The 21337-nt window shown below is 42.1% G+C and overlaps 1 protein-coding gene across 1 annotated transcript in view; it reads left to right on the top strand.

Annotated features, from left to right (window-relative positions):
- The window catches only part of rictorb (RPTOR independent companion of MTOR, complex 2b), a 141276-nt gene that overhangs the window by 101552 nt on the left and 18387 nt on the right, over positions 1-21337 (top strand). Inside the window, exons 26-32 of the mRNA XM_060935914.1 lie at positions 7088-7197; positions 7279-7366; positions 7455-7547; positions 7635-7741; positions 7844-8085; positions 10124-11150; positions 21057-21234. Of these exons, the coding sequence (XP_060791897.1) occupies positions 7088-7197; positions 7279-7366; positions 7455-7547; positions 7635-7741; positions 7844-8085; positions 10124-11150; positions 21057-21234 (1845 nt within the window). The remainder of the gene's footprint in view (positions 1-7087; positions 7198-7278; positions 7367-7454; positions 7548-7634; positions 7742-7843; positions 8086-10123; positions 11151-21056; positions 21235-21337) is intronic.

Here is a 21337-nt window from a genome sequence, read left to right as displayed (position 1 = left end):
AGAAGCATTGCTGGCGTGTGGAACATTCACCACTGTGATTTCTTGCGCTGGTTTAGTAAACATAACGCGTACGTTCATTTACTGCCCACTTTAATAGGAACACCTCTCCACCTGGCCAGTTATCCAGTCACCACAACGCATAAAATCCTGCAGATACAGGTCAAGAGCTTCAATTAACGTTCACGTCAGACATAACAGGGTGGAAATGCGATCTCTCTGAACCCATGGCCTCGCTCTTGGTGCCATATGGGCTGGTTTGAGTATTTTAGAAACTTCTGATCTCCTGGGAATTTCGCACACAACAGGGTATCGAGTTTACAGAGAATGGTGCGACAAACATGAAGCATCCTGTGAGCAGAACGTCTGCAGGCTGACACACATCGTTGAGAGAGGTCCGAGGAGAATGAGCAAAACTGGATTGAGCTCGACAGGAAGTCTGTAGTAACTCAAATAGTTACTCTTTACAACCATGGTGAGCAGAAAAGCATCTCAAAGCGCCCAACACATCAAACTTGAAGTGGATGAGCTCCAACAGCAGAAGACCACATAAGGTTCCACTCCTGTCAGCCAAGAGCAAGAATCTGAGGCTATCCTGGGCACTCCACAAAATTGGGTAGCTGAAGACTGGAAAAAGACCACGTGATTTCTAGGGCTGCAACGATTCACCACAGTGCACCGAAAATCGACTTCATACCTGCCGTACCGATTATCGATCCATGCAGCTGTATTCTCGGTTCGATTCAGCGACATTTTTACTGATTTCTAAATGCACTTTTACCACGTAACCATTACACTTACATTGTTAAATCGATGCAAGAAAGCAATCGACCAGAATAGAGCACAGCTTTGCTTCTCAATAAAACGTGGAATTTGATTGGTTTGGGTCCTTGCTGTTGTCCAACCAGAGTAGCTGACACTTTACATGGCAACGCCGTTGCTGGGCACCAAAATGGCTGAAGCCAAGCTTAAAGCAGATACGCAGAGCCTTTATTTTTAAATAAATTCCTGAGTGGATAGTATCTCCATCCTTGACTCTTGTATGCTGCATAATTGGGAATAAAAAAATTCATTTTTTTCGCGGTCTGGTTTCCATCAAATCCTGCACTCTGATTGGCTGGTGAGTGGGTCCGTATCCTACGATACGGACCCCGGTTATGGATCTCTGGTGACTCGCTCGGTAACAACAAACATGGTAGCATTTTTTGTCAACATTTATCTTATTTTTTTTTATAAGATTTATTTATAAGATTATCAAAAATCTTACAAATTTTTGCCAGCATTTCTCAGGAGAATAGCATTAATTTTACAGCATGGATAGCGATAATGACAGTGTTCACAGCGAAAGTGAGTTTTACTACCCTGAGGAAGAAGAAATAAAAGAAAACATTTCAGGAGAAAGCTAAAAACCTCTAACTTGCTAACACCGAGCAAAAACATGGCTGAATCCTGAATGACTCAATTTTGTATAAATAGGGGACTACATAGGCAGCAAAATGTAGTTTGTTTGTTTTTTTTTTTTCCCTGCCATGCAAGTGCACTTGTATACTGAGGAGGAAGCCATTTGCATTACAGCCGTGAATGAGGATTCAGAATGGCGGCTTGCATCGGCTTGGATTTCCCTTGCAGGCGCTCTCGTTTCTCGCTTCTGTTAGAATTTGGTAAAGAAAAATTTAATATATTGTTTACCAGCTTAAGGTCGGTTCGTATGGTGAAATACCGTGACCCGAGGACTTGAAAGTACTGGCCGAGGTCAGTATTCAAGGCTGAGGTCACGGTATTTCACCATACGGACCGACCTTAAGCTGGTAAATAACGTATGTTTTTGAGAGTTAAAATCGACCGCAAAGTTGGTATTCGAGCTGCCCCGCTGAGCCGGCCAGCCCTGAGTGCGTGATGTCACTGCAGTAACTGGTTTTAAGGCCGAAGCCTTTGACAGCTATAACCAACATCATATAAATAAAAATTTATGGTGAAAGTAAGAAATACCGTTACCGACTTGCTCAACTAAGACTGATTTGACTTCATTGATTATGGGTTGACTCTCATTACAACAGGATGGGTGTTATAACTTATGCAACATACATGTACATGCATGCATTTTCACTGATAAAACGTAAAAGGCTAATTAAATAATCAGATGAACTGAAACAATCACATTCTGAAGCAAATTAAATCTTATACTGGTAACTTAAACACAATACAAGTTACATGTATTAATCTAAATGCAGATAAACAACGAGTCTTGTTTGTTGTTTTTTATCCAAATGAGAGTCGGAGCTTACCCATCTGTGTTCTCGCTTCTTGAAGGCCGACCTTGTGGCCGATTGTTTTGAAACAATCTGACTTTCAGTTGTTCATTCAGTTCTCCGTTCATTCGCTTCTTCCACGTAAGGGCGAGATGGCAGCGATATCCAGCACAGAAATCAGACGGCTGCTCCACTCATTCACTTTTCTTCATACTGAGTACTCGGCCATTACTGCTCGGCTCAGGCAATTATTAAAACCCGGGATGGGACGTCACCGGTTTTAGCAACAACCGCGGGGAGATCACTGCCCGAGCGATATGTCCCGTTCTGTCCCGGGTTTTAGCAACAACCCTCAGCTCACGCTCCAGGAGGACTGGTGCAACTGAACTCACTTACCTTTAAAAAAGAAAAAAAAAAACTTTCCTTTTCTTGTAGTTTTCTTTAATTGTTGGTACTGCACCCTCTTTCAATACGAGCTTATAGCCAACGCTCCTCAACAGATCAGAGGTTTCGTACGAGTCTTCAGTAAAATGTGCAGAGCAGAGGAGAGACCACTTTATAGGCGCACAGTGTACCCGTGAACTCCTTGCAAAACGCGTCCAAATCTTTGCAGTTTGAACATTCTTGGGCCATGAATGCAACGTAATTCCGCCTTCTGTCATGTTGCTGTACCGGCCAAAAACACATCTACGTGGCATGACGATAAATTAGCTCAAAATGGAGGCTCGGAGTTGCAGTCAGCTCTGTGTTTTAGTATAGCGGAAATGGCGATGAGACCGATAGACTTCCTGCTGTGACGTTACGGATGTCAAGGTCATTCACTCAGACCTCTACCTGTATAAATCACATTATCGTAAAAATTACAATATTTTATTGTTAACGCTTAAAACTATTCCTGTGCCATTCTTGAGGTCTCGAGGCATTTATAAATGAAAGTGAGGCCATGACTCTGCGTATATGCTTTAAAGATCCTTCGTCTCATCTTAAACCGAAAGTTTGGCTACATTTTGGGTTTTGAGAAGACACGAAGGACATTGCAACGTGCTGCACATTATGTTGACGTGAAGTATAAGGGAGGGTCAACTACGAACCTCGCAAATCATTTAAAAAAAAAAAAACACAACGTGGATGTAAGCAAAGTAAGTGCCGCCGAACTGAAAGTGTTACGAAAGTAATAAAACCAGGTACGCGGGGACAGTTAAAACTGACCAGTGTTGTCAACAGACCAAAACTGAATGAAACTAGAAATCAAGCTATTTCGAAGGCTATTGGTGGCTGCCTCTCCGATGATATGCGGCCATACTCTACCGTACAGAATGATGGGTTTAAAAACATGATAAATGTCCTCTTGAGCCAAGATATTCCATTCCTAGTAGGACATATTTCAGCAAATGCTCAGGAATTCATCAACTCAAGTTGCAAAATTATCCTTATTTTAACTTTTATTTATTTATTTATTTATTTATTTAAGCATTTTACACTTGTATATCCTGTTCCCTCGTCAGCATCTGGAAAGTTTTCTTCTTTCCAGACAAATTTCAATGGGCTTTTATTAATTCAAGTTTAAAATCTGAGGTTTGTTTGTCCTTTATATTTAGTTGCAGAATCGAATCGAATCAGTGTCTTAGTGAATTGTTGCAGCCCGAGTGATTTCAACTGCCCCGTTTGGGTGCGTCTGTGCCCATGATAGCTTCAGATTCCTGTTCTAAGCTGACAGGAGTGGAGCGTGATATGGTTTTCTCCGGGGTCAGTTTTTGTCACTGGGCAGGAGGGGTAGTTGGATTAGAAATCTACTGGCCCCTCCCAATTCCAGGTGGCCCTTCAGTCTGGATAGTGTGAGATCAGGGGCAGACCAAAGAGGGGTCAAAGTGAGGACTGTAAATCTTGAAATATTAGTGATCTCTTTATTTTGGCTGTTTTAGCACTTTTAGAAAACTAAAATTAACTGAAAATTTGCAATCACAGTTTGCACATACAAGAACTTTTCTCACATACAGACTTTGCAAAGTATAAGATCTGTTCCTTGTATCTGATGTCACCGAGCCTTGATTACCGTTTTGCGACTCTGGTTTCGACTTTGTTTCCTGTTTTCCTGACCATGTTTTGCCTTGCCTAGTATATCCTGTTTGTGCCTCGCCTGACCATTGCCTGTCCCTGGTTCTGCTCTTTGCTGGACATTTTAGAACTGTTTACCGGCTTGCTTTCAAATAAACTCTTCCTGCACATCCATCGCCCATTCACGTGACACTACCTTCTCTCCAGAAACTTCCTCCAACACTGTGTAGCTTCTCTCCAGAAAGTTAGTTAATTAATAAATGAATAAACGGTCGCGAACTGCTTTTTAGTGAAACACGAGGGCCGCCATTTGCAATATGCCCAGCAACCAATCACGGACCAAAACGGGAAATGAAATGCACTAAGCATGGTAATAAATACATGCAACGTAATTGGCTTTCTCACGATCTCATTCATAAATGTAGTTTGTATGCAAGCAAATGTCTATATACACAGGAAAAATTAATATCAAGGTGCTTCATGACAAAACAGCTTCCCGGAAGTCTATAGGAACTCAAGCACTCCTAACAAACATGGTGAGCAGGAAAGCGATCCAAAAAAAAAAAACTGGCCAGATGGGCTGACAACTTGTGCTGGTTCTTCCAAAAAGCTGCTGGCCACGGCCCAGAAGCTGTTTCACCCTGTATTCTGCTGTTGTAGACCATTTGCCTCAAGGTTCGATGCGGCGTGCATGCCGAGATGCTTTTCTGCTCACCACGGTTGCAAAGAATGCTTATGAGATCCTATAGACTTCCTGACTGCTTTTCAACAAGGTGTTCCCACTGCCAGATTAAATGGTTTTTATTTTTAATTTTTGTGTATGTGTGTTTTGCACCATTCTGTGTGAATTCTAGAGACCGTTGTATTTGGAAATCCGAGGAAATCGGCAGTTTCTGAAATACTCAGACAAGCCCATCTGGTACATGCCACAAAGTCCGAGAGTAACTTTTCTTTCCTCTTCACTTGTAGCTTTTAACATTTAACCAAAGCGCTTGACCTGTATCTGTATGTTTTTATTTATTTTCCTCCCGCCACCTGATTGGCTGATAACCGCACGAATGTATAGGTGTTCCTAATAAAGTGAATGGCGAGAGTATGGAAATATTATAAACTTGCATTTGTGCTGTCACTTTATCACCTTAAGTTTGTGAATCCAATGAACTTCACTTCTTCTATACTCTGTGGCAGTTAGAACTTTCAGCAAGTTTAGATATTTACCGACGCCAGACTGGTGCTGTTGCAGCATTTCCCCTGGGCTGTTTAATTAATGTGCGTATTTCTACTTAAATAAATAAGCACAGTGATTATTTCCTTGGGGTAGTGTGATAATTACCGCTGCAAAGTGGAGTGACCCATTACTACCCTGAAGTTTATTAACTTTCATATTACAGCACGTCCCAAGGTGTCATCGTCTTCTACCAAGCAGTTTCCTTGTTTTCCTGTGGTGGAAAAGTTTACTGACTTACAGAGTACTGACACTGGAGACTCCTTTCTTAAAGCTTCGACGCCCTTTCGATCTCATAAACTTGGTTAAATTTAGTTCCCAGTGAAATTTGGACATTGTGATTTATGTTTATTTCTATGATGTCTCCAAAAAAAAAAACCCCAAGCCATTCTGTGGCTGGGAAGTTATTTAATTTGAGGATTCTCTATCAAATAATCTGCATGCAGTCGCTTGCTGCGCACAGTCAAGCAGACTGAGGAAGTCCGTGTGCGCATGCGCAGGTTTACCTTCTTTTGGGTTTGACAGCAGCTGGCATCCAGAGTGTTGCGTTACTGCTATCTACAGGTTTACCTTGACCGTGATCACACCGAGGTGCTCGCTGAGTGCCGATATTTATTAGTTTGGTCCTGCATTTCCTTTCCTTCGCAACATAACGTCGTTTCTTCTCACTTTCCGTTACTGTAATCGGTCTTTCACGTTTCATTCACACGCTCACGTCCTCCATTTTTCTCTCCTGTTTCAAATTTGTATCCCACAATGCCTTGCGTTAACAGGGAAAGCCCACCACGTGATGCATGACGTAGTATCTTGAATTGGGTCACGGTGAAGCAGGAAAAAATAGTGGCCCTAAATACATAAGTTGTTCTATTGGAAAAAAAAAAACAAATAAAATTGGGAAGTCTGTGATTGGAATTCGGTCGCTTTCGGTCCACTAAACAAAAATAATTGGGTGTCGGGGAAAATTCTGTTTATGACCTATGCTTAAAAAATCTGAAAGGCAGTCGACCTTTAAATGATAAACAACTCTCTACTTGCAGAAAACTTCACCATTATCAATTTTCGTTAATTCACAGCTTTTTTTTTTTTGGCGTACTTTTATTATTAGGCTTTGATTCTGTCGGCTGTCCACCTTCGAAGTCCCTGTGAATAAACTGTTATGACAGAAACAATGCAGTATTCAAACACATTAATATAAACCTGTGATTTGCAGCTGCTGTTCTAGAAAATTAAACAACTTCTTACCAGTCAGATTTGAGAATTATATCGCAGCGCTGTGGTATAATTAGCATCATCATCGAAGGAGTGATTTGGGAATGAGTCGATCATGTCAATTAAAGCTTTAGCACTAAATATTGTTATATAACGAGTATCTGTCATCTCAGGGGTAATCTTCATCTCCTGTTTTTTTTTTTTTTTTTTTTCTCTCGTTTGAATTTTCACTCCAGTAATTTGCAACACCTAAAAATATTCCTTCGAGAAATTGTTCAGTTTTGTGGTGAGTGAAAGAAACCATGTTCTTTTAAGTTGCTGACAGTATACTGTGAATCTTGGTTCTGCTCAGGAATATAACCTCAAGTATGTGGATCTAATAGAGGAGCAATTAAATGAGGCTCTAACTACATACCGCAAGCCAGTCGATGGGGACAACTACGTACGACGGAGCAACCAAAGGTCGATACTTTTTTCCACTTGTCCTTTGCTCAGACTTTCATCCTCACTGTTCTAAGATCTGTGATATAATTTGGTTTGCAGGTTGCAAAGGCCAAATGTCTATCTTCCTGTGCATTTATATGGCCAGCTTGTGCATGATAAGACAGGCTGCCATCTCCTCGAAACTCAGGTGAGCGTGGATTTCCTTCTGAAATTTGACCTGCATTCATCCAACTTCCTTTTGTGCAACTTTTCATATCTTTCTCTTTTTCTGACAGAATATCGTACCTGACCTAAGCTACACTGTGCGATCCCCAGTGCTGGACACATGGGAAGGCATTAAACAACTTAAAGCTGCTCTCTGGGCCTTGGTTAGTACAGTTCTCCAACATAAAAGGGAAAAAATGTGTCTGAAAAAGTGAAAACTGTGAGGTGCTGATCATTCGGCTTGTATCTAGGGTAATATTGGCACGTCCAACTGGGGTCTGAACCTGCTACAAGAAGAGAATGTGATTCCAGATATTGTGTGTCTAGCCCACCACTGTGAGGTTCTGTCCATCCGGGGGTGTGTAACCAGTAAACTCCTCTGATTAATGTTGCATATGGTTGTACAAGTTAGATAAATCTTTTGAGAATCACATTCCGCTTTGTCTCCTGTCTCTTTCAGGACATGTCTGTATGTACTGGGTCTAATCTCCAAGACGAAGCAGGGCTGTGAGCTGCTGAAGCTGCAGGGTTGGGACGCGGTTCGACACAGTCGCAGACAGCAGTGGCCCGTGGTGCCTGATGAAGTAGAACAGCAGCCCCCACCTCCACCCACACTGCTCTCGTCAGTGCCCAGCACCCTCAGCCTCAACTCTGAGTCCACCAGCTCGAGACACAACAGCGAAAGTGACTCCACCCAGCCCAGTATGTTTCTACTGCTTCTTGACCATCAAGCACACATTAAGCACAGTGATGGTTGGTTGGTTGGTTGGTTGGTTGGTTGGTTGGTTGGTTGGTTGGTTTTTTTGAATATTAATGCGTTTGTGGCATTATATAGCGAATCAAACTTCATTTGTGATTAAACCACAAAAGAAGGATTCCAATAAAATTACTTAATGCAATCACTTTTAACGTAATTTTTAAGAAGTATTTAATTGCATCAAGAAATGCAAGGGACGTTTAGTCAAAAAAAAAAAATTCAGGATACAGCCCTTTCAATAAACATATGTTAAGTGACTAATTTAACAAACCTAATTTCTGGAATTTATACAGAGGTGCTTGAAAGTTTGTGAACCCTTGAGAATTTTCGATATTTCTGCATAAATATGACCTAAAACATCATCAGATTTTCACACAAGTCCTAAAAGTAGATAAAGAGAACCCAGCTAAACAAATAAGACAAATATTATACTTGGTCATTTATTTATTGAGGAAAATGATCCAATATTACATATCTGTGAGTGGCAAAAGTATGTGAACCTCTAGGATTAGCAGTGCATTTGAAGGTGAAATTCGAGTCAGGTGTTTTCAATCAATGGGATGACAATCAGGTGTGAGTGGGCACGTTTTATTTAAAGAACAAGGATCTATCAAAGTCTGATCTTAACACGTGTTTGTGGAAGTGTATCATGGCACGAACAAAGGAGATTTCTGAGGACCTCAGAAAAAGCGTTGTTGATGCTCATCAGGCTGGAAAAGGTTACAAAACCATCTCTAAAGAGTTTGGACTCCACCAATCCACAGTCAGATAGATTGTGTACAAATGGAGGAAATTCAAGACCATTGTTACCCTCCCCAGGAGTGGTCGACCAACAAAGATCACTCCAAGAGCAAGGCGTGTAATAGTCAGTGAGGTCACAAAGGACCCCAGGGTAACTTGTAAGCAACTGAAGGCCTCTCTCACATTGGCTAATGTTCATGAGTCCACCATCAGGAGAACACTGAACAACAGTGGTGTGCAAGGCAGGGTTGCAAGGAGAAAGCCACTGCTCTCCAAAAAGAACATTGCTGCTTGTCTGCAGTTTGCTAAAGATCACATGGACAAGCCAGAAGGCTATTGGAAAAATGTTTTGTGGAAGGATGAGACCAAAATAGAACTTTTTGGTTTAAATGAGAAGCGTTATGTTTGGAGAAAGGAAAATGCTGCATTCCAGCATAAGAACCTTATCCCATCTGTGAAACATGGTGGTGGTAGTATCAAGGACTGGGCCTGTTTTGCTGCATCTGGGCCAGGACAGCTTGCCATCATTGATGGAACAATGAATTCTGAATTATACCAGCAAATTCTAAAGGAAAATTTCAGGACATCTGTCCATGAACTGAATCTCAAGAGAAGGTGGGTCATGCAGCAAGACAACGGCCCTAAGCATACAAGTCGCTCTCCTAAAGAATGGTTAAAGAAGAATAAAGTTAATGTTTTGGAATGGCCAAGTCAAAGTCCTGACCTTAATCCAATGGAAATGTTGTGGAAGGACCTGAAGCGAGCAGTTCATTTGAGGAAACCCACCAACATCCCAGAGTTGAAGCTGTTCTGTATGGAGGAATGGGCTAAAATTCCTCCAAGCCGGTGTGCAGGACTGATCAACAGTTACCGGAAACGTTTAGTTGCAGTTATTGCTGCACAAGGGGGTCACACCAGATACTGAAAGCCAAGGTTCACATACTTTTGCCACTCACAGATATATGTAATATTGGATCATTTTCCTCAATAAATAAATGACCAAGTATAATATTTTTGTCTCATTTGTTTAACTGGGCTCTCTTTATCTACTTTGAGGACTTTGTGTAAAAAATTTTATGATGTTTTAGGTCTTATTTATGCAGAAATATAGGAAATTCTAAAGGGTTCACGAACTTTCAAGCACCACTGTAATACGAAATGCAAGTATTGACCCTAAATCTGTCTAAAAGTACCTTTTGGTTTTAGCTGTCGTGTTTTTGATGCATGGTGTCTATTTTCCAGGCATGTACATCCTGGATGATGATAAAGATGGCTCCGAGCTGTCTGAGGAGCAGCCACTATACATGAGGCCCAAGCAGCTAAAGGACCGCAGCCCTTTCACAATCTTGGCGTCCAGCCGCTTTGTGCGTAACCGTTTCCTCATCTCGCTCTCCGGAAAGAAGCCGCGCAGCACGAGCGACCCTAAAGGTAGCAGCAGCGGCAGCAGTCATAAGCTGATTGGCGAGCCCAAGCTGGGAGGCCTGAGGAGGAACCGTACAGTTACAGAACCTTCTGTGTACTCTCCAGGTCAGGGGGATGTGTTCAGCCCAGTGTTTTCTGATCTGTCCAAGAGCCCATCAGTCACCCTGGAGACCTCGTTCATAGGGAGTAAAGGGAATGAGCAGCAGGATGGCATTGGGGAGACCGAGTCACGTCTGCCACGGGTTACAGAGCGCAACATGGCAGGCGGGGACATACAGCGTGAGCAGACCAGTCGTGAGAGGCTAGCAGGTGATGGACCTACCTCTGGAGGCGGGGCTCAGTTCAAGAGCCGAAGCCAAAGCTTCAACACGGACACAACGACCAGCGGCATCAGCTCTATGAGCTCCAGCCCATCCAGAGAGACGGCAGCAGGCACCACAGACTCGTCTGGCATAGACACAGACTGCGTCAGTCTCAGCACAGTGGTCAGCGCACAGACCATCCGGACCCTACACTCACTCACCCCCCAGTCCAATCACCTCCCCCTTTCCAAATCCAACTCTGTACTGCTGGTCCCACCAGGTTCATCTCACACACTGCCGCGCCGGGCGCAATCTCTCAAATCACCCTCGGTCACCACCATCACCAGCCTGACGGACTGCAGCTTCATGTACACAAGCCCCAGGGACGCACTGGGCTATGCCACACTCAAGCGGCTTCAGCAGCAGCGTATCCACCCATCCCTCTCCCACAGTGAGGCACTGGCTTCCCCTGCCAAGGATGTGCTCTTCACCGACACCATCACTATGAAAGCTGGCAGCCTGGACTCCAGACTCACACCGAGAAGGTCTGATTGTCCTTTCTCTCACACACACACACACACACACACACACACACACACACACACACACACACACACACACTGTATAAACCTTTTCTTTAGCACCTAAGCGATTTGGAGTTTTTTGCATTTTCAATAAATTAAACACCAATAGTTTTACTTTAACAGCACTCAAGTAAACGTAACAGCACAAAGAGCAGCATGCATATAAAAACAAGCCACATGTGTTTTATTCCAGCCTTACTCCAAATAATGAAATGAGCTTTTTTTTTTTTTTTTAAATGTGCACAAATTAATATTTGCTGAAGCTATTGAGATTTCTGGTACTGAAATTTCTTGAGACAGAATACATTAGGTCCACGTTGAAATCTTCTTTTGAGTTATTTGGGTTTTGGATATGACCAAACAAACAGGCTAAGAACTCAGTAGCAAATGTAATATTAATGATACATATATAATTATTAATAATGAAGGATTGTGTTTGTCAACAGCACTGTAACAGCATTAATAAATCTTTAAAAAAAAAAAGAGGGAGAGAAATTTAAAGGAGATCCGCAGAACCTTTATTTTTAAATACGTTTCTGAGTGGATAGTATCTCTATGACCTTGACTCTTGTATGCTGCATAAATGGGAATTAAGAAAATATATTTTTGAGAGTTAAAATCAACCACAAAGTTGGCATTCGAAGCCGGCCAGCCCTGAGTGCGTGACATCACAGCGGGAACCGGTTTTAAGGCCGAGGCCTTTTACAGCTATAGACCAAAGTCATAGAAATAAAAATTTATGGTGAAAGTAAGAAATCCCGTTACCGACTTGCTCAACTGAGACTGATTTGACTTCATTGATTGTGGGTTGACTCTCATTACAGGATAGGCATTATAACTTATGCAACATACATGTACATGCATGCATTTTTCACTGATAAAACGTAAAAGGCTCATTAAATAATCAGATGAGCTGAGACAATCACATTCTGAAGCAAATTAAATCTTATACTGGTAACTTAACACACAATACAAGTTACATGTATTAATCTAAATGCAGATAAACAACTTGTGGTGTTTTTGTTGTTTTGTAGCCAAATAAGAGTCGCAGCTTACCCGTCTGTGTTCTCGCTTCTTGAAGGCCGATCTTGTGGCCGATTGTTTTTGAAACAATCTGACTTTGAGTTCTCCGTTCATTCGCTTCTTCCACATAAGGGTGAGATGGCAGCGATATCCAGCGCAGAAATAAGACGACTGCTCCACTCATTCACTTTTCTTCATACTGTGTATTCTGTCATTACTGCTGGGCTCAGTGAATTACTAAAACCCGGGACGGAACGGGACGTCACTGGTTTTAGCAACAACCGTAGGGAGGTCACTGCCTGAGCGATATGTCCCGTTCTGTCCCGTCCCGGGTTTTACCAACAACCCTCGGCTTATGCTCCGGGAGGACTGGTGCAACTGAACTCACTTTCCTTTTTAAAAAAAATAAATAAATAAGTAAAATAAATACTTTTCCTTTTCTTGTTTTATTTTAATTGTTGGTACTGCACCCTCTTTCAATACGGGCCTATAGCCAACGCTCCTCAACAGATCAGAGGTTTCGTACGAGTCTTCAGTAAAATGTGCAGAGCAGAGGAGAGACCACTTCATAGGTGCCCAGTGTACCTGTGAACTTCTCACAAAACGCGTCCAAATCTTTGCAGTTTGAACATTCTTGGGCCATGAATGCAACGTAAATCCACCTTCTGTCATGTTGCTGCACCCACCAGCAACACATCTATGTGGCATGACGATAAATTAGCTCAAAATGAAGGATCGGAGTTGCAGTCAGCTCTGTGTTTTAGTATAGCGGAAATGGCGATGAGACCGATAGACTTCCTGGTTTGACGTTATGGATGTCAAGGTCATTCACTCAGACCTCTACCTGTATAAATCACATTATCGTAAAAATTACAATATTTTATTGTTAACGCTTAAAACTATTCCTGTGCCATTCTTGAGGTCTCAAGGCATTTATAAATGAAAGTGCATATCTCCTTTAAAGTGCTGATGACACGTTTTTGACATCTTTGGCGATGTTTTATAACATAAAAAGTAATTCCCGATGATCCATATATTAATTCACGAAGGCGCCTATTTTACAAGTTATGATAAAAAACGGCTATTTGGGCAAATTTGACAGGGCTGCAGCACCCAGGAGACGAAAGAGGAGGAGGGGCTATATGACGTCAGCGAAAGAACCTTCCTCCTAACTTACCAGTTTGTTGTTGATGCGGCAGGTGTTCAGTTTATCATTATTAGTATTTTTATTATACATTATTATACATTTTATATATATATATGTGTTGCCGGCTTTTGCTCCAAAACCCACAAGGATGGGGTAAGTTTATTCAAGTTTCCCAGAGATCCCGAGCTGCATGCGTAGTGGGTGAAGCAAGTCAGGCACACTCGTGACAAGTGGGAGCCCTCACCAACATCCGTCCTGTGCTCTGAACACTTCGATTTGGATTGTTTTGACACCCTTCCCAGCTTAAAAGAATCTCTTGGGTGTTCAGTTCAGCACAAACGTGTGTTACTGCCATCAGCAGTGCCTACAGTATTCCGGAGGGGGTCTACTAGTAGCTATGCCGGATCCAGCAGTCGCCTGGGACAAGCCGACTCCTCCAAAGACAGTCCTCCTGTCAGAACATGTGTTGAGAAACGACATAAGATAAAGGTACGTAGAGCTATAGAGTGCTCCGACATGATGCTAAAAATAGTAACCATGCGGTCTGCGCGGCCATCTTGGAAGTGACTCGCTCCAGAGCGCTCATAGAGTACACATTCATGATGATCATAAATGTAATCATAAAGTCGGCGTGATATCAGTCATGTATTTGCTTGTGAAAGCTTGCGGCTTTCATGTAACTGCCGCCTAGCAACGAGAGGCAAAGGGTAAAGAGGGTAGGCTATCATAGATTCTATTCGGAAGAGATCAATACATGATTGCTTAAAAATTAGGTATTTTAACAATTTGCATCTGTTTTGTGATTATCGTGACACTTGTGTGTTATATAGAACTGTATGTCTTATCAGCACATCGAGGATCTTCCACCGGAGGCTTTAGCAAGTACTCGTAGCAACACTACACTTTACCCTTTGCCATGCGTTGTTAGGGAACGGTAGCAAGTACCCCGATGACCGACTTCAAGAATATGTAGAAAAAATTTAGAAATTATACTTTCCAAAAGTCATTTGAGCTTAGTGTATTGCATTTCCATTTATATTGTAGGTTCTTGCTGATGTTTTTGCGGAGTATGACGCAGCTGCTGAATCAGAAGCTGCAGAGTTTGTATGTACTAGTTGTGAACATTCACATTATTATCAATCTCATTTATTTAAAATCAGATAAAATCATGCCATCATGATCACTGCTTAAAGTACCAGTATTTGGTTGTTGAAGAGCTAGCACTAGAGTTCACCGGCGTTTTCATGCGCCATTTCCATTGAGTAGAACAGCCAGTGAACCGCAGCGTGTTCTTCCGCTGACGTCACAACATGGCCGCGAGCCACGGACCCAGTTTTCTTGCGCTGTGCAATTAAAAGTTGGATATTCGCGTAACAACAGCTTCTTTTCACGTAATTATAACAGAAATCTAACATGTTTGCCATGTTGTATAGTTTATTTCAGAAATTGCATAGAGTCATGTTCGTGTCATCAGCACTTTAAACAAAAAAATCACAATCCCCTTGGTGATGCTTCATGGACTCCACTTTGGGAACCACTGGTCAAAACCAAAATTGCAAGTTTGAATGAATAATAAAATGTTTGCCTAAAACATTTTAAAGACGTTCATGAGCCAGTCTAAGTATATTCCTCAAAAACGCGTTCTCCATTGTTCAGTCAGGCCATCACCAGGGCTTTTTCTTAGTGTGCTGCATTTCTGATTCAGATTCCTGTTCATCTGAAGCATAGTAAACGAGACACTCCTTCAAGAGAATTTTGTTCTAGCTTTTTATTAATAACAATGAGTCTACATTTTCGTAGCGACAATGTAACACAAAAACGCTCGTCGCTGTAGCTACAAGGCAACACAGGTTTCCATCAGTGCACTCATTCACAAATGTACCATTTTCTGTAACTTGCGCAGAGACTTGTGGCAGGTGCTGCACGTAAACAGGTTTAATAACGTGTGCAATTATTAATATGGTGAAATGTTCTGTTTTCTGCTGAGACGTTTATTTAATGCTTCATGAAAGAGTCTCCACTCAAGTCATTGCTTTCAGGATGGAGAAATTTTCATTTTCTTGGTAACATGAAAGACAACCGTTATCATTCAGTATGCAACAAGTGTACGCGGAACGAAATTTCGTTGCAATTTGGCTCCGCACAGAGTTAAATATAAAAGTATATTAAAATGTGCAGCAGCAAAAATATAAAGTGCAATAGTACAAAGTGACCTGTGGAATTAGGAATTGTTCAAGTATAAATAGAAGTTTGGATTTGGAGTTCAGCAGTCTGGTGACCGGGGGGGGGGGAAGCTGTTACAGAACCTGGTGGTCCTGCACCGAACGCTGCGGAACCTCTTTCCAGAGGCCAGGACGGAGAACAGCCCATAGTGAGGGGTCACTGATGATGTTTCTGGCTTGGGACATGCAGCGATGATTCTTTCTTTCTTTCTTTCTCTCTCTCTCTCTCTCTCTCTCTCTCTCTCTCTCTCTCTCTCTCTCTGCGAGCGAGCGGTCATACTTCCTTCATTGTGCAGGCTTTAGTTAAAGGGGCCTCAAAGCAAACAGACGTGTCAGCAGATCAGTTAACCACATGAAGTTGTCTTTTTTTTTTTTTTTTTTTTGGTGAAATGTGAAGCTAAGAAATGGCTCAATGAAGGAAACTAATGAACAATTATGATTACATGTTTAGTAAGAAAATAAACAAATTACTAATTGTGTTGATGCCAAGTCAAATTTCACCATGTGGTTTATAGGACAGGTTTACTCGACTTGCTCTTTAATCAGTGTTGCGTTGTGTGTAGCCTAAGATTGTTCTGGTTGAAGTTTAGTGGCCAGCTACTGTAATTAGACAAATTGGTGTTTTGAGCCAGTGAATTGCATTCCTGCTTAAAAACAGGCAGTTCTCAAGTGAAAATGTTGCCTCTAACTCAACAGGGACACGTCATAAATAATGGGGAAAACCTACCACTGGTATTACTAATTTCTCCACCATTGTCCTTGGGAACGGCTTGAATGGATCCGAAAAGTATCCGGCTGGGTTCTGTAGAGCGGCGCACTTCTTAATTCCGAGTGATCGCTGCTGAACCATGTCCTAGCTCATTAGCTACCATAAAGTTGCGTGGACTTTATTCTAAAGCCCCCACCACCCAGAACGTACCGCCGATCATGCTGCAGCTTGCTGCCATGAAATGCTGGCTCACATAGAAAATGAAAAGCTTCTGCTTTGATTAACTCTTAGCCGCATTTGGTTTAAACGTACCATAAGGCCATTATCAGGGATGAGAATTTTCCGCCGATCGGCGGATTTCCGACTTTTTCAAACCAAAATGATCGTTTTTGAGATCGATGTAAATCCGTTGAGAAATTTTCGGGGGGGGGTATGATTAACGATCTGTGGTCACCTTATAACGCAGACATCCCAAGTCTCCCAGAACTTCCGGGAGTCTCCTGCATATTGATAGAAGCGAGCAAGAGCGTGCGCGCGCAACATTAAGGTCTGCATCACGCATCTTAGAATGCGCGCGCGTGCGAGGGAGACTGTGTGCAGTGTTGCCAGATATTGCTGACGTTTTCCATCCCAAAATATGTTCAAAACCCGCCAAAATGCACTTAAAACCACCCAATGTGGCAACACTGCCTGTGTGCCTGTTCATGTAGCGCATGCCAGACAAAGAGCATCCTGCTTGGGTTACTCAGCAAAATAAGCCAATCAGCTTTCAGTGTGGACGGGCTTTTATCCCTTTTCTCGAGGACCGACCGGCATAGCAGAGAGAGAGCTCGCACCCCAAAAAACGAAAGTACAAAACCCACTTCAGCTCAGATTACACAAAAGAATCTCCCTGTCTAATAAGGGTCAACAATAATGACAGTTTCGCGCGATGTACTGTTTGCAGCAGTGGTTTCAGCATTGCCCATGGTGGCTTAAATGATTGTAAAGGACATGTTGAGGTGAGGAGTGTCAGTTCATGTGCGTTATATTTAGGTCTACAACAGGCTGTCATAAAAGACCAAACTTATTGAAGATTTCCGTAAAGTAACAATGTATGAATATACATCATATATATCACATATATATCAAATACACATCATATATAAGTGTGTATCTTTTATAAATGAGGTTAGCTTGTCTAATGTAGCATGTTGGGGAGAATCATAGTATCATATCTATATTTCTGATAAAATTTTAGGTATGATACCGTGTATAACTCTCCTACTTATTGCTCATTTCATGGGGGGGGAATTGCTGGGATGTTCTGCGCGGGAGCGTCTGCCCACATTTTTTTAGGCCGAGATGAACTTATAGTTTTTGATTTAAAAAAAAATTCCAATATGTAATGCCCATTGTACATGCCTGTTCTTTAATTCAAAATCACCATCTTGATCTTCAAATTGACCATATGGTATCTGTATTACATTACACAACATCCTGTCCAGATAAAACCTAGTTAGTACACACAACAGTTGAAAGGGAAGTGATAAGTGATGTTGAATGTTGCCTGCTTAATATGCAAGACTTCCTGCTACCATGATAACATCAGAAGAAAGCTTAGAGAATTATGACAGAACTTTTTTCTGGTTTGCACTTCATTTTAAAGGATTAGAGTATTCAAAGACATGAATAGCAAAAATGCAGAAATAGAATACTGTAGAGCTCGTTTATATTAAAAGGTGCATTGATTTTTTGAAATCATCAAATGTGAATTGATTAAAAACAAGTCTCTTGTACCATATTAAGCATTTTCACCGGGTAGTCCACCAAGAAGGGGAATTTATTTCCAAATACATTGCAACTTTTTGCTGATAAAATTAATGGTTTTGGGGTAAAAAAAAAAAATAAATAAAAAAAATAGCCAAAAATCATTAGCCCCTGGGCCCCGCCCCCCGGGCCATGGGCCCCGCCCTGTTTTTTTTCAGACTTTTTAAATATTTTTCATTCTCATCCCTGCATTATTAAAAAATGTTCTGTTTCCGGTCCACCGGCCGGGTGAGTGCCGTTTGTGCGGTTGAAATTTTTTATTTTTTTTTAACGCCGGTTTTTCGACATTTTTTTCGGGTTCGTAAATTTAAAATCGAACTTGACATTTACGCATTCCCAGGGCTTTCCACTAAGGGCCTCTGCATGCTCTTGCGACAAGGCTTTCGCAGATAGTTTTTCGCAGACAGTTGTAATTTATCGTTGAGCGGGGAGTAATAGGCGTGTGCGATGTTATTCACCGCCACAACGCAAGGGGGCGCGAAGTCGCGAAATCGCTAGGAGTAGTTGGTGGGTGTGGTTAGTGGAGTGTTTATCCTCCGGTTACTTATAATGACTAGAACTGGAGTCGTGTAGATGTACGTACTTCCTCGATCAACCGCTCTTCGTGCTGCTCCATCTTCACTCGTGTTTTTAAAAATGGCGGTAGTGAAAACAAACCAAACCGGGAAAGTAGGGAAGCAGAAGTGCGTGTACAGCGGATGTAGAGTGGACCAATCAGAGCCCTCTTGTCTGCGACGCTGTCTGCGAGGCTTCTGCGGTGGTCACAATTTTTGGGAGGTGCGCGCAGAGCGTCTGCGAAGGTGGGGGGGGTGGGGGGCTACGCAGACGCCATCTGCGACGCCATCTGCGAGGACTGCGTTGTCAGCATAAATTGGCCTTAAGGCTCGTACTAGCCAGCCATGACATAAGTAGCCAGCCGGGGGGGGAGTAAACACAAAATAAACTCCTGTGCACGCAGTTCCCAGGATTAAATGTATTTTCCACAGACCATTTATTCACTTTACTCAAATACAAAGTAAAATGGCAGTACATCATCTTTCTTTTCTTGCGTATTGCATCATGAGGCATTCCTGGCTTGTAAATCTCTTATTTTCGGTGCATGACACATTCACGCAGCTGAGCATGCTATGAATTAACAACGACAATGGTCTGCAGTGGGGCTACACAATTACACACTCAGCGAACATTTCTCCATTTGTGTATGAAAATACACTCCAACCACTCAGTTTGGTTTCATTTACAACCAACGGCGTCTTTTGATGCCAGCACGGAATTGAACGAGAGAAGACTGGTTTACCGGAGACAAAATAAGCGTCATCTCTGCTTCTGTTCCCTCCGACGGCCCCGACACACTACTGCCTTCGCCGAGTGCGCGCGCACTGAACTGAATCAGCTCTGCGCATGCGCCATGCGGCACAAAAAAATGGCAGCCACCATGAAGGAAGGAGATCCGGAGTTTTCAAACATTTGCTTAAGTGTGAAATCGCAAAATGGTATTCTAGCGAACAACAAAATAGTAAAGATTCAGAAAAACAAATCATTCAGTGATAATTTTAATAGTGTAATTTCATCCGAACTAGGCCTAACGCTCGATTTAGAACTACAAAAAGTCCATGTGTCGGACATTTTAAGTACCTTTGTAAAAGTTTTGCAACTGTTGCAGTCAGCATTTAAAATGCTAACTTAGTTTTTGTACAAGTTTCAGTTGATTAAACTGTCATATTTTATTAAATGTGTCTGCTTTTGTAATAAAGTACTGAAAGAAAAAGCAAACACAGCATTGCGATTTCTTACCCATCCATTAAAAAAAAAAAATCCCTCCCTCCCGACTGAATTTTTTTGCTCACCCGGTGGACAGGAAACGGATTTTTTTTTTAAAGATGGCCTAATTTATCCAACTGTTGTATTTTCGATTATTTTTCATGAAGGTTTTATGGTGTGATGTTAGGTTCTAGCCACCACAAACCCTTCCCTTTAAATGTTGTCTCATCTTCAAAAGGATTAATTATGCATACGGATGTTTCAAACTTAATTTGTTTGATGAAAGTTAAGCATAAATGATTGAGTCATCCCTTCGACTTCAATAATCGGTGAGCTTTGAATGGGTGAACTGTTCTTTCTGCAGTCCGGGAAAACAAGCCAAAGTTCTTGCCCAGGCTAATTAAACATGTACTAAATTAAAACGCTAGACTATTCCTTCAGAAGAGGAAGAATTTACTTTGAGACGTTCACTGACCCTCATGTAAGCCCCTTTGGGACTCTGCTTTGAAAATAATGTGAACTGTTTCTGATGGTCCCTCTCAGGTATTCTAAAAAACGCTTCAGCTGTCTGGGCCAAGGCTCAGCCAGTCACCGTCGCCGATCTCTCCTCCCGCAGTACATGGATGACCCTGGAAGCTGGCAGCTCTCGTTCGTTTGGAAAGACCGGTTGTCTTTTTTTTTTTTTTTTTTTCTTTTAAATAGGGAAGTAAAGCTTTCACCCTTGCTTTTGTGCAACCCTAAAATTGGCTTTATCAAAAGTGCTTGGACCCCTTTGATCGATCATCGTCCCTGTTTCTGCCCTCTTAATAATGCTTCTTCGATCCTGCATTTAAGACGGTCCGTCCCTCCTGATAATCTTACCGAGCTAATATAGAACAAGAATCGAGCAGAACCTTATCCTGTGTGCCTTAGACTTTCCTGCAGAATACGTAGTACAGATTATCAGAGTTTTTCTTTCCCTGTTTCTCCGATAAGCTTTTCCACATCTGAACGCGTGGCCATGTGCCGACTTTAACAGACCAGTGAATGTTTAGCAACTGTGGTAGTCTCCCGAGTGCACTATTCCTAATGTTAACAAGTGATTTCAAAGTCAGTTGTGTAAATCGCGCGTCAATAATCACCCTTCTCCCTCTCTCTCTATACTCTTGATGTTTCTCTTCTGTCCTGGCACTGACTGGGTTCCTCTGTGTGCACAGGTTCCTGAAGGCTCTGAGCTTTGCATCTTTGGATAAGGAAGACCTGTTGAGCCCCATCAGTCAGACGACACTGCAGCGCTCCTCCTCTGTACGCTCCATGGTGTCCAGCGCCACCTATGGCAGTTCGGATGACTACATTGGCCTCGCTTTACCTGTGGACATCAACAACATGTTCCAAGTACTCCGCCTCTTTCTTCTTCCCATTCTCTGTGGCTATCAAGTATGACTGCCAGCTACACTGCAAAAAAATGGCCTTTCAAAAATAAGAAATAAAAGATTAA

The sequence above is a fragment of the Neoarius graeffei genome, chromosome 12 (genome assembly GCF_027579695.1).
Source record: "Neoarius graeffei isolate fNeoGra1 chromosome 12, fNeoGra1.pri, whole genome shotgun sequence".
Classification (NCBI taxonomy): domain Eukaryota; kingdom Metazoa; phylum Chordata; class Actinopteri; order Siluriformes; family Ariidae; genus Neoarius; species Neoarius graeffei.
This window is presented reverse-complemented; position numbering and strand designations above follow the sequence as displayed.